The sequence below is a fragment of the Rhea pennata genome, chromosome 6, assembly GCF_028389875.1.
Source record: "Rhea pennata isolate bPtePen1 chromosome 6, bPtePen1.pri, whole genome shotgun sequence".
In the NCBI taxonomy this organism is placed as follows: Eukaryota; Metazoa; Chordata; class Aves; order Rheiformes; family Rheidae; genus Rhea; species Rhea pennata.
This window is the reverse complement of record NC_084668.1, coordinates 38,016,343-38,028,913: the sequence shown is the minus strand read 5'-3', so window position 1 is coordinate 38,028,913 and position 12,571 is coordinate 38,016,343. Positions and strand designations below refer to the sequence as shown.

The 12,571-nt window shown below is 49.5% G+C and overlaps 1 protein-coding gene across 1 annotated transcript in view; it reads left to right on the top strand.

Annotated features, from left to right (window-relative positions):
• ERBB4 (erb-b2 receptor tyrosine kinase 4) overlaps positions 1 to 12,571 on the top strand; it is a gene marked incomplete at its 5' end in the record, with an annotated part of 449,003 nt that overhangs the window by 187,992 nt on the left and 248,440 nt on the right. Inside the window, one exon of the mRNA XM_062579354.1 lies at positions 2,751 to 2,937. Within this exon, the coding sequence (XP_062435338.1) occupies positions 2,751 to 2,937 (187 nt within the window). The remainder of the gene's footprint in view (positions 1 to 2,750; positions 2,938 to 12,571) is intronic.

Below are 12,571 nucleotides of genomic sequence, written 5' to 3'. Positions count from 1 at the left end.
TATTTCTCCAAAACTTTGGTTCGGCGAGTCTGGCTTCCACAAATTACATGACGAAACCGTCGCTTGCAAATCTCCGAAGAAACGTGACTTTCAGATGATTTAATATAGCGCGACAAAATGTGGAGTTCCCGTTGGAGGGTCGGTCTAGCTCTTTGGATCAAAATAACTAGACGCCTGTTCTTGGTTGGCAGCCGGCTCGCGCGAGGAGCCTTGCTGATGTGTCACGAAACAGATGTTCTCCTAAAACAGAGCTTGGTTTATTTGCAACAGGTGGGATTGGAAGCGTGCCCCTTGGCTTATTCCCTACGTACAGCTAATCTGAAGTTCTCTGCCCCTTCTGTTCCTCTCCTCTTGGTGGAGGAAGAGAAGAGTGTGTTTCTGGTCCCCCCCCCTCCTTTTTTTCCCCCTCCCCATGAAATGCTCTCATGTTTTAGGTGATCCTCAAATATTGTCTTGCATCCCGTGCTCGTGCTTTTGCCCCGTTACAGAGCCGGAACCGGGCAAATTTTGACCACCACGCTGGAGGTGGAGGTTGTAACTATCGCTTCTCTCCTCCTGCTTTCTCCTGCCTTCCCTCTCGCAGCCAAATTTCTCGTTCCCCCTTTAATTAGCGCTGCGCCCGTGTCCTCAGCTGCAGGGGCTCTGCCGCTGCTAGGGGAGAAAAAATTCCTGTTGAAAGCAATGAAGTTCATAACAGAAATTATCAAATTTGTATAATATTACTGTGCATGGTCTGATTTCTGCAGCAAATTCGAGTGTGGGTACCTTTTAGTTTGAAACGCGACGTATCATCATCTGGGGACAATTTACTTTCAGGACTGAATAAAAAAAGAAGAAGAAGAAGGAGATTGCCTGCACAGAGGGAAGTAGAGCCGGTAGGAAACTCATTTATGGAGTAATGTGCCGTTCGCAGAGGGGGAAACGACGTTGCAGCGGTGGCGGAAACCGCGGGGCTGGAAAGGACCTTCTGGCTCTCGCCACGATACTTGCCAAAACGTCGTTTCAGTCGGATTAAACGGAGCGGGGCGCAGCTTCTGGGGCGAGGGGTGGCAGTTCGCGGCGCCCAACTGCGGCGGCAGCAGAGACGCAAGCGCCGGCGTCCCGGTTTCGGAACGGCCCGAGGTTCGCTGGGGAGCGTCAGCGTGACTTCGGGGCCTTTTCGGGTGGATTTTCTGCACGGCGGGAAACAAGGCGTATCCTAAAAATAGCAAGCGCGATTGTAAGCGACAAAAATTGGCAGGAAGGACTTGGTCAGATGCAGTTTTGGAACGGCTTTTAATTTTTTTTGATGTGATTCCAAGTCGAAAAGTCCCTTTAAATTAATTAGAGCAATCGCAGGGCCCCTAGAATATCAGCAGAGAAATAGAAGTCAGGAGTTTACTATTTTCTGAATTCTGAAGGAAGCTAGAAAAGGCAGCTTAAGGAAATCTTTGCGTACAATAAGAAATAAATTCCTGAGCGAAGTGGCTAAGCTGAGACATCTGAAAGCGAAGAGCTATCACGAAAACGCCGGAAAGCTTCTGATTATAGTGCAGTCACAGTCCCCGGGTATAACGCAGCTCTGCACTTAATATTGAGCTGCTGAACCGTGCATCTCCACCGAGCAAAACTCCCTGGGCTCTCATCAGAGTCCTGTAGTGACACGGGCTCTGTCTGGGCGCCAAGCGAGTCTTGAAATAGCTCCGGAGCTTTTTTAGTCGCTTTGGCGGAGTATCGAGCTCCAACCTTTGAAGGGCAGCCGCTGCCCGGAGTTTGCCGCGTATAGACCCTTCCTTGTTTGCGTTGCCACGCTCGGTAATAATCTGATGAACTCTACCCCTGAGTTTTGCAGACCCAATTAGAAGGTTCACGCGCGCTCGGGAATGACACGGCGGCGCTGAGCGGCAAAGCGGGAGCCCGGCCGTTGTGCTGCAGGTCCCCGTCGCCTCTGGCAGCGGTACGCGCGGGCGTTTAATCCCATCGCCTGCTATCCTTAGCCTGCTTGTTTTTATTACGGTATCGCCTGGAAGCCCCCTCGCGTTGGCTGCAGTCTGGGCGCGTTGACCTGAGCAGGGTTTTTTTTTTTTTTCTTTCCTCGTATGGCTTCAAGCCTTGACGTTGGGGAGGGGGGGAAGCGTTCGCGTCCGATTAAGCGTTGCAGCGCCTCAAACGAAACCTAAGGCCGAATCTTGTAGATGCTCAGCGATCAGCGTCGTTTATTCGGAAGTGCAGAAAAAGGCGGTGACGTGGGTACGCTTTTTATTGATTTATTTGTTTGGGAACCTGCCCTCCGTTCCTGCCTTCCACCCCCGTTCCGGGGGGAGCGTTTCCAGAGGGCACTCGCTTGCCGCACGGTGCAGCCCTGCAGCCTCAGCCCCGAGCATCCCGTACGAAACGCACGCGAAGGCCGGTCCTGTCTCGGCCGCGACGGGTTCCGCCCGCGTCGTGCAGCGGCCGCGGACCCGATCTCTAAGTCCGAGCTACGCCGGATCATCCCGCGCTGCCTCTTCTGCACCGGCCGCGAGTTTGCGCTCGAGTTTAATAAAACTGGGGAAAAAAAATCCTTAACGTTCTCCGTTGCAAACTGGTATCTGTGATAAACTCGAGTTGAAACAGAAACACGATGAATTTAGTAAGTCAAAAAAGGGTTTTTTTTGCAAGCTCTTCCCCGAGCGCCAGACTCTCTTCCGAAAGCGGCCGTTGCGTGAGAAACGGCAGAGCGATTAAAACCGGACCGTTTCTAACGTGCTTTCTTCCCGTGTCTCTTCCAGTCTATCAGAGAAGTCACGGGCTACGTTTTGGTGGCTTTGAATCAGTTTGAGTACCTGCCCCTGGAGAACCTGCGCATCGTTCGTGGGACCAAGCTCTACGAAGACAGATACGCTTTGGCGATATTTCTCAACTACAGGAAGGACGGTAACTTCGGACTCAGGGAACTCGGCTTGAAGAACTTGACCGGTAAGTGAAACTCATGAACGCGGTGGATTAGTCGCGAGAAAAAAAAAAAAAAAAGAGCTTATTGAGTATTTGGCCGAACGTCCCTGCGTTCTGTGGACAACAGAGCTAGCAGGAGAGGCTGGCGGTTGTGCACGCTGGAGACCCTGGGCAGCTCTTAACTCGATTCCTTTTTTTTTCCTTTTTTTTTCTTTCACTTTGCAGAAGTACTTTTTTCAGTTTTGATTAAAGGCTGTACGTGGACTTCGTGCCCGGAGCGTATTTGAGACAAAAGCGATTCTTGCGAGAGCGGACAAATTCCGAGTTTTTAGTTTTGAAAAAGCAGGGCACGTCGGTCTCCTAAAAATCCTCGTTTGTTGTGCGTACGTTGCTTCAGGTGTCGCGTGTTTTCTGGCAAGGAAGTTTAACTTTCGCATCGCTGCCAAAGGTAATTGGGTTGTCTTCCGCTCTTGCTGCTGCCCCCGTCACCGTCGCTGCTGCGCTGGTGGAGGGCAGGCTGTACGTTTATGGATTTAATTTTAGAACTCCTTTTTCAAAGAAAAAACTAGCGTATTATGTATACAGAGAAAAACGCTTATTTTCTTAAGCCAAATCCACGTTTTTGCGTTCGTTTGTGAGTTTGGGGCTGGATCACGATACGGCGTAGATCAGGATTTTGTTTCTCCCAGCAGAGAGTCTGCCGTGAATGGTGTCTGGGAGATGAAAAGTTGGCTAAATATCACTGGGCTGCTACTTAATACGATGCAGGCAGCTTCTCTAGAGAGTGCACGGGAAGTGTTTTATTTTGCACCTGGTCCCTTATGACGAGAGGATATCAACTGCGGTCGTTTCCACCGTAGGCTTTTGCGATCGTGCAGTGGACTCGCTTCTGCTAGTGGCTAAATGCAGAGCACAAATCCCTGATCTGAGCCGGCTGTAGAGGCTGAACCTGGAAACAGAACATGGGTTTGGCAGACTCTTTCTGGTTGTTTTTTTTTTTTTCCTTCTGGTTAGTTTTCTAATAATTTTCTTTCCTGAGGCCATCATGCTGGTATCAGAGTGCTTCCTAAGGTCTCTCTAGCCCTCCCATCTACTTCTTTTCTTTCTATCACTGTCATAATCCAATTTCTTCCTCCTTTTCTCCCCACGTTTCTTCCCATTCTTGTGATTTAGGATGTTCGTTGTGGCTATCTCTGCCTTCACATAACTCAGAGCTATAGCATCATGCACTAATAGTATTACCTAGCCCTTTGTACACCTTTGCTTGTCTATGGGTCTCAAAATGCTTTACAAAGGATATCAGGCAGGATGAAACTGAGACAGAGAGGAGATGTGTGGCTAAGGCCAGGGGAGGACTGCAACCCTTGGCTCTTGGGGCTCAGACTATTGCTGCGTCGGGTGGTGGGGCTTGCATTTTCAGTGCTTTTGCTCAGTAAGGTTTAAAAAAAAAAAAAAAGAAAAAATCTCACCTTGTAGGCTCCCGGCTCAAGATTTTGCTCTGGAGCCAGCTGCCGTGCTCCTGTTCAGGTTGACTCCGGAGGTTCTCCCTGGAAGCCCCTTCCGGATGATTGATAGGCGCAGCACCAGATCTATCTAGCAAGTAGCGCGTTTTCGCTTTCAAACGACGGGAGAAAACCTGCCGTAGCTCCGCCTCTGAATCTTTCTCAGGGTGAGGTGATCCCAGCCACTTCACCTGATTAAGCTGTTTACAAAGCCTTCTGATGGGATTGCTTGGCTCAAAACGTGTTGTTGTCTCTTGGAAGCAAAGCACCCTCGTAATGTGAGCTTGTCTCCACGGAGCACTTATAATAGCTTCCGGGTGCTGAATATAAGCCAATATGTGCTTCAAAGTGCCCTTAATGTTTTCTAGATAGCATGTGCCGGGGCTCACGAGTCTCTCTAGCAGCCGCTCTTGGTTCATTTTGTATACTGGTTAAGATGCACCTGGCTGTTTTAACCCACAACCTGCTGCTTTTTGCAGATGCTCTCCTGGGAGCACATTAATACTTGATTTATTTTCTAATGTACTCTTAGCCTTAATAGCTGCGTAGAAATAACTGGCGGCTGTGGGAGCTGGTGGTTCTCGCGAGGCGGTGATACCTCGGCCGTGCCTGAATCTTCCCTGGGCGTACCAACTGCTCCGCGTTAACGTCACGAGCGATCAGTGATTTGTGCTTGATTTAAGATGAAGCATTCGCTGACGGCTTCTGTCCCCGAAACTTCTGGTCCCCGCTGCAGGCTTCCAGGGGTTGGCTTTGCACGGTGCATCTCTTCCGGTTGAGTAAAGGATGAACATCGCTCCTGCACTGCGCGTGAAGAACCGCCTTTCCGGGCCTTAACATCTCGTTCGCAAAAGTCTGGGGAGCTCTGTTCTTCTTCGGTGTCTCCTGTGCTACCTGCAGGAGGAAGCTGCTCCCCGCCGTGGGTTATCCTCAGCCTTAACCAGAGGAAGGGTTGCAGTAGTCCAGTACCGTTGTGTTACTTTCAGCATGGTGTTACCAGCTGTGCTTTTATTGGTAGAGATCTCGGTCAGGTTTTCATATTTAAATAGAACTGTAAATGCTTGGCTTTCTTCTCTCGCACCATAAAAGAAACGGCAGCTATAAAGGCGCTGAGTTTTATGCCACGCAGAAGACCCCACTCGGCTGTCCGTTCTCGCTTACGGTATCTGCCAGCCTTAGAGGGAGTTCTGCCGCTGTGGCACGCGGGTCCTAAAACGCACCGGTGGTGACGCTTGCAAAAAATCCTGCCTGACAAAATGCATTTCTCGCTTGCAGTCGTAAAGCACTCAGCCAAGGAGCGCACAAAAGCGTCAGAAACCTCCCCCGCTGGCCCTGGGGACGGAGGTTCCCCTGCACGTGTCTGTGTAACTCTTGAATGTCTTAACGTATTAGAGTAAAACGAACGTAGCCGGGGTCAGTTCCGTAGCACGTAAAAGCAGCAAATTTTGCAGTTTCTTATTTGCTTGTTTTGCAAAAACGCAGATAAATGTTAAATCGAGACAGCGGAGGTTCAAGCGGTAAATGCATATTGCAGCCCAAGGGATTTGGTTGGTGATGGTGGAAAAAACCCTGAAATCTTGCTTGATGGGAAGGAAAATAGGTAGGAGAAGGTTCTTCGTTAGGTTTAGAAACGGATCCGGCGTTCGTGTTCCCTTCTCGTCCAGGTTTTCCGGGTGCCTTCTGGGCTGTTGCAGGAGTTGGCGCCTCCCGCCCTGCGGAAGAAGGCTCAGCGTCTCCCCGGGGCCGCTCCGTGCCCTATATCCTAGGAGCCGCGGGCGTACGGAGCCGTCTGCGTCCCGGCACGTCTTCGGCGGCCGGCCCGGGCTGAGGCTGCCCCGTGCCCCGGGCGTCAGCGGCATCGCGGGGCGGCGAGCGGGAGCCGGGAAAGGCTGCGGAAAGCCCCGGGAGCCGGCTCCAGCGCGGCGGGTCGGGCGGCTTCGGTAGCCGCCGCGGGGCTCCGGGATCGGAGGGCAGGACGCGGAGGCCGGGTTCACCTGGAGACGGCCGGGTGCTCTTGCCGAGATGGTTGCGCGGCAGGAGAAAAGCTGTTCTGCTCCGGTCTCCTGCGTACAGCCTGCAATTAGCACTAGTTGTGCTTTTTTTAATATTTTTTGAAAAATGTTTTCTTTCTTTTTTTTAGTTGAAAAACATCTGTGCCTTGACAGGGAGATTTGCCATGAGGTAGGAGTTAAATCCAAGGGGAGAAAGTGCCGAAGTTGTCAAGGCCCCGTCTTTGGAAGGCGCTAAAAATGAAAACCCATGGATTATGATGTTAAGCAACTTTTTTATACCACCTTCTACAAATTTCAAGTCAAACAAATTTGAAATACTTTGAGTTAATTGAGGCAATAATTGAATCTTTTATTGGGGTAGATTGCGTTTTGCTTTCCTTCAGATTTTGACTTGCTTACTTGTCTCAGAAAGAGGAGGCTTTCAAAACCTGGGAAGTATTTAGAGGCTGGAGAAGCTGTTTTCTGTTCAAATTTAATTCTAGTGTCAGTTGTAGGATATGTCTTTTGCTGTAGGCATGTTTCCTGTGGAATATAAATATACAGATTAAGTTTTAAGCGGACCGGCTACTGGTTGTGGAGCAGGTGTATGCACGTGGACTTTCAGACAAGCTGCAGCCGAGGCTGAGCACGAGCCGCGTTTTGCTCCGCGGTGAGGATAAACTCCCTAGCTGCCTTCCCAGGCGGTCCACGCGCCGCCGGCTCTCCCAAAGAGCCGGTCCTTTACCTCCTCCACCAAGAGGAGATGTCGTCCTACTCTTCGGCCAGATGTCCAAGGGCATCCTCCTCCTCCTCGGCGTCCGCGGGAGGAGGAGCCGAGCGGGGCGTCTCGATGGCCGCGGGCGCACAGTTAGCCCCACGAGGCCTCGGTGAACCTCGCCGCAGCGCCGGCTTCATCCAGGAGCAAGACTTCGGGGCGCTCTGAGCTGAGTGCTTGCGAGTTACTATTCAGAAGCCTTCAGCTTCCCAAATGAAGGCAGTGTTCATTAATATCATAACCCAGCTTCGGTTTTAGGCTTTTTCCTCCCCCTCCCTTAAAAAGAAATGCTTTTACTAGAAGCCGGCCTTGAAGTTTGGAGAGGTAACCCAAGCTTGGCTGAGCAAACCTGACTAAAGCGACAGTGTGAATGAGCGCTGGCCCCTGCGGACCTCCTTCCGCTCCGTTTCCCCCTCGGGCTGGTAGCGGCGCCTGGAAGTAAACATTAATCTGTTAATTTAGCCTCTGGGGTAGATGGAAAAAACGCGTAATTGCAATCGCTGTTTTGTCAGCGGACCCGACTGATCTCCCTGCTCTGCTTCCGAGGAAGAAGCGGCGATGCCACCCGTGTCCTCCTTTGCTCAGGGCACTACCCCGTGGCCTCTGCCGCTCCGGAATCGGGACTCTGTCCCCCTGCAAGCACCGACTTGCCACCATGAAGGTGGGCTGTTTGCCCCCTTCTAAGGCCATTTCAGGACTTTCTGTTCATACGTGCCTCGTCGGTATCCAAACCAAGTCCAAGGCTTTTTCAAGAGCAGCTCAAGAAGGTGCCGTGGTGCTTCTGACTGCTGCGTGCCCAGCACAGGCAAAGCCTCGGTGGGAGCTGTGCTCTTCTGCACTGTCCCAGGAGCTACTGGAGGGGGTAGCTGGCTCTCCTGGACTCGGCGTGTGATCGGCATTTACGCGCTTTGACGCTGCATTGTGGTGGTTTTGCAGACCCGGCAATGGGAGATTTATGATATGAGGTTCTGGCTGCTGGTTTCACACCTGCTTTCTGCAGGGTGTGAGGCAGAGGCTCCAGGTAAGCCATTCAGGGATGTAAGGCTTGCTTTCCTCCACGCTCACTTTCCTATATGGGTAATTAGTGTCATAATCTAGAGTTTAAGGATGGCCAACAGAGAAAGCTTATTTGGGGTGTAACTAAAATTGCTCCTTAACATGACTTCTTAAATTGAAGCAAACCCCACATGAATGTACTCTTAAATCCATTTACTAAGTGACTTGTATTGATTTAGCCTGCTTCAGTAACTCAGATGAGCTAAACTGATGTCTGTGCACTAAGCTAAGTGCATGCACATAGGATCTCATACCTGCCAAACCGACTTGACTTCAAAACTGATCTCAGTTAAACCAGCGTAAACCAATGTGAAGATTAGGCCTTGCTTGCTTGTCTCTACTGCTTCGACCAGAAGTTGTAGGAAAACTTAGGGGACAGTAAATGTTAGAAATAAAAAGTAAATCGAGAGGAAAAGGTATCTCTGGCCCTACTGATTGTAATGCCGTGATGTTGGCACCCTACCAACCTTGTCCCTGATTTTGAATGTGATGTGATACTAGGATTGCCCAAGTAACTCCGTAGTAGACATCTTTCTGCCAGGCAACTGTTGGGAAAAGATTGTTTATTTGTTCTGCTCCCAAGTGCACTGTTAGCTGCTGTCTGGATAGAGAAAGAGAAGCAGAAGACTTAGAAACCTTCTTCTCTGCAGGCTTGCCTAACGCCTCTGAAAGCCAACCAGAACAGTTAAGAGCCCTTTAGCAAATGTTTTTCTCCTTTTCGTGAAGGATATTTCAGTTTTGCTTGAGCTTCGCTTTTGTTTGTCCTACGTAGCAGAGTTCCTTGAAGGATTCAACTGACAGATTCTTCTTATTTCAGCCATCTAAAGCTAATGTTAAGCACCCAAACTAACAACTTAGCTTATGAAGGCTGTAGCCAAAATTCTGCTCTGCTAGCAGGGTATAAAAGGAATTAAAATCAAACCTCTCATCTTCCTGAGCTAGGACCTGGGATGGCTATGGGGGCCACATTTTCCCTTCTGCACCTTTAAGATAGGATGGGAAGGTAATTGCAGGTGTACAAGTTACCGCAGGTTCACGAGTCTCCTTGGATTCGTAAGGTATCACTCAGCATTTGAGCCGTGGTAACTGTCACTGTACGTGCTCTTTAGATCCCCAAATGGCTTACAGAAATATGTGCTGTCTTGTTTTTGCATAAGAAGACTAGACGTTATTATTACCGTGGTTCAGATGGTGGGCTAGTGTTAAACCGTAATAGCACTGTCTTTTGTAACTTTACTCTTGATAAACATTAAGCTGTTGAGAGAAGTTTTTTTCATAGACGTTTCTAAATTGGGGGGTTTGTTCGTGTTTCAAGTTAATAAGTTTGCGGTTAAATTTAGACTTTCCTTAACCTATAGAGCTGAGCTGTTTCTTCTGGAATGCAAGGGTCATCAACTAAGTTTGCAGAGGCTTCATCCTTCATACTGATGGCAGCACTTGCAGTCCCAGTCATGGCCCAGAAACTCGTAGGAGAGGAGCAAAGAAAAAACAACAACATGAAACAGACTCCTGCCCTAAATAGCTCAGTGCGGTTAAGACAAGCAGCCATCAACAGACCCAGAGAGAGGGTAAAGGAAAACACGAGGAGATGCAGCTTCTTATGAGGAGCATCAGTTTTGCATATCCCTAGCTAACAAAGTAGCCAAGTTTCTATCAAGCCAAGGAAAGGTTTATGTAAATGATTTGGAAGAGGCTAATGAAATAAATTGCTCACATCTTCGTATGAGATACAGCACAAAAGAAAGAGCAAGAGATGTTTGAAAAAGCATCTTCTGTTTGATGAAAGGTGGTATCACAGGCTTACCAAAGGCAGGAGGGAGAAGATGTGGATAGTGTATGAGAGCATCCTCTAGGCTCTAGAAGGTCCTGGGAGCGAAGACATGTAATAAGGGGGAGGCATCCAAATGGAGGTGGAGGAGAAAGGCATGGTTAGAGGTGGTGAGCTGGAGACGTAATCACGTGGCAGAATCTGGAAAGAAACTGAGAAGGGTGAAGTTGTTTCAGAAAGAAGAGACGGCGTGAAGACACGAGAAGAGCAGGGGCAGGAGCTCTAGCTGCAGTGGTAGACAAAAAGGCCGTGCCAGAAAGAGAGACCAGAGGAGTCAGCCATGCCAGGAGGAGAGAAGGAAGGTTAGTGTGAACCATCAGGGTGCTGACAGCACAGGGAAGGAGGTGCAGAGCTGTTTTGGCCTTTCTGAGCTTCTCCAGGTGCCTGGATAGCCAGAAGGAATTTGTTCACTGGAACAAATACTCGTGAAGTATCTAGCCCAGCACTGAGGAATATGTTGTCCATCTTTAATCTGCTGTCGCAGACTGTGGGCGTATCTCCCAATGTGAAGCAGCTCCTGGGAGGTGCTTAACCCTGCGTTTGGGAAGGGTTGCCCGGTCTCCTCCGCTCTCAGAGTCTCTCTGCTTTCTGTTTTCAACAAAGCTGATGTCACCAGGAAAGAAATAATAGCTTTTGTAGCACAGACCCATTTCTGATAAGAGACACTTACTCCAGAGGGGAAGTTTCAATAAGGGTGTAAGGAAGCTACGGTGGTTGAAGCTTATGTTGTGTTTTTCTTGTTACCACGTTTGCTATGTTATCGCGAAAGATCTGTGAGCGAGGTGGTAAAACAAGGCTTTTTTAATTACACATCACCCAGCAAAACCGATAGAGCGGGCAAAGCAGGCAGCCAAGTAACAGAGGCACGAGCCGCTTCAAGACAGTAACGTAGCAAGAACAACAGGGGAGTAATTCACAGCTCCCCAAGAAATTTTGGCGGTTCAGCGGGGGTGAGATAGCGAGCAGCTCTTGACTGTTCTCCTTTTGCGTTTTCCTCCCGCGTGCCGGGTGGTTGGAAAGCGCAGCCCGTGCTTGCGCTGCTGTCTTGCGGACAGGAGGTCCTAATGGAGACGGAGCCGCAGGTCGTGCACGCGCCTGGCGAGGGGGGAGGAGAGGGCTCCGCGAGCGGCGCTGAGCCGCACGCGGGGGAAGCGTCCTTGGAGCGGGGCGTGCGCGCGAAGCGTGCATCTCCGCCGCGGAAGCCGGGTGTTTGAAGCCCGGTTAGTTGGTAAGAAACTTAAGGAAGGGAACCCTTAATATATCTGGAGAGCTTTAGCACGCCGCGCGCCGCTTTCGTAAGCGAGCCACCGGCGAGGGTCGGCCGCGAGGCGAAGCCGTCGGAGCCGAGGACGCGGTGGTAGGCTCTGCTCTTCGCCGCGTGGAACTTTCTACGTGCGGATGGAAGGCTGAGGAGCACCGTCACGCCTCTGCCTCCGAAAAGCGAACGTTTGCTGATGAATAAAAGACCCGACAGCGCTCTGCCGTCGTGCTTCCAAAGTTTGGTTTGATTTTAGGCGCCAGAGAGGCGAGAAGTATCCAGAACTTCTCTGAATCGCCTAAATCCTGTCACTCTACAAATTGGTCTCAAAGCTGCAGGAGACTTAACTTCTGCTTGAAATCGCAGAGCTCTGAAACAAGAACAAATTCCGCTTATCTGGGTCTTCTCCGAACACCGTTAGAAACGGATTTATTCGGTCTAAATAGAAGGATAGGAAAAAGAAAATGTTTCTATTTTGTTCTTTCTCTAAATGTGTCCGTCCATCCTTTTAGCTTACCAGCTTTCTTCTATTTCATTGCTGGTGTGATGTTTTTTAAGCGCGGCTTTGAAAAGCGGCCAACAACCTAAAAGCCCTGCCCCTGTGGCAGTGAGGGCCACGTTTTTTCAAACAGGGAACCATCGAACTCAAATCAGTAGGGTTTAGCCGTCTAAATACCTTTCGGGATGGTATGCTCTCAGGAACACAAGTCCAGTTTGGAAAGGGTTGGACAAATAACCCTGAAGCCTCAGATTCATATGCTATTCTGAAAAAGAGGTTTAACATCTAAAATTACATACGGAGGTTTGAGAAAGTTAATTTGAGGGTGGTTCTTTAAGCTCTGGGTGCCAAGTTTTGTGGTGGTCTGAGAATTTCGGCTTCCGTTTAAAAATAAAATCGTTTTCTAGACACCACGAATGTGGAGGGAAAATTAAAAATATGAATCCTGAATTCCCAGAAGCTAGAGTGCACATTCAGAAAATAACATTGGTTATTTTTAACATCTCAGCATTTTTCAGTCATGACTTTTTGGGGGCTGAGTCAAGATTCTGGAATGCTTGGGGCTGCCGATCCCACATTTTTAAAAATAGCGCGTGTCTAGCAAAGGCAAAAAAAAAAAAAAAAGCCAAAACACTTTCCACACCGTCTTTGTTGTGTGCTTGCAGGGTGGGGTGATGTGGCATACTTTGGCATTTAGAAGGCCCAGGTGCTTATTAGCAATTGCACAAGTCATCTGTGTTTCTGTAAAT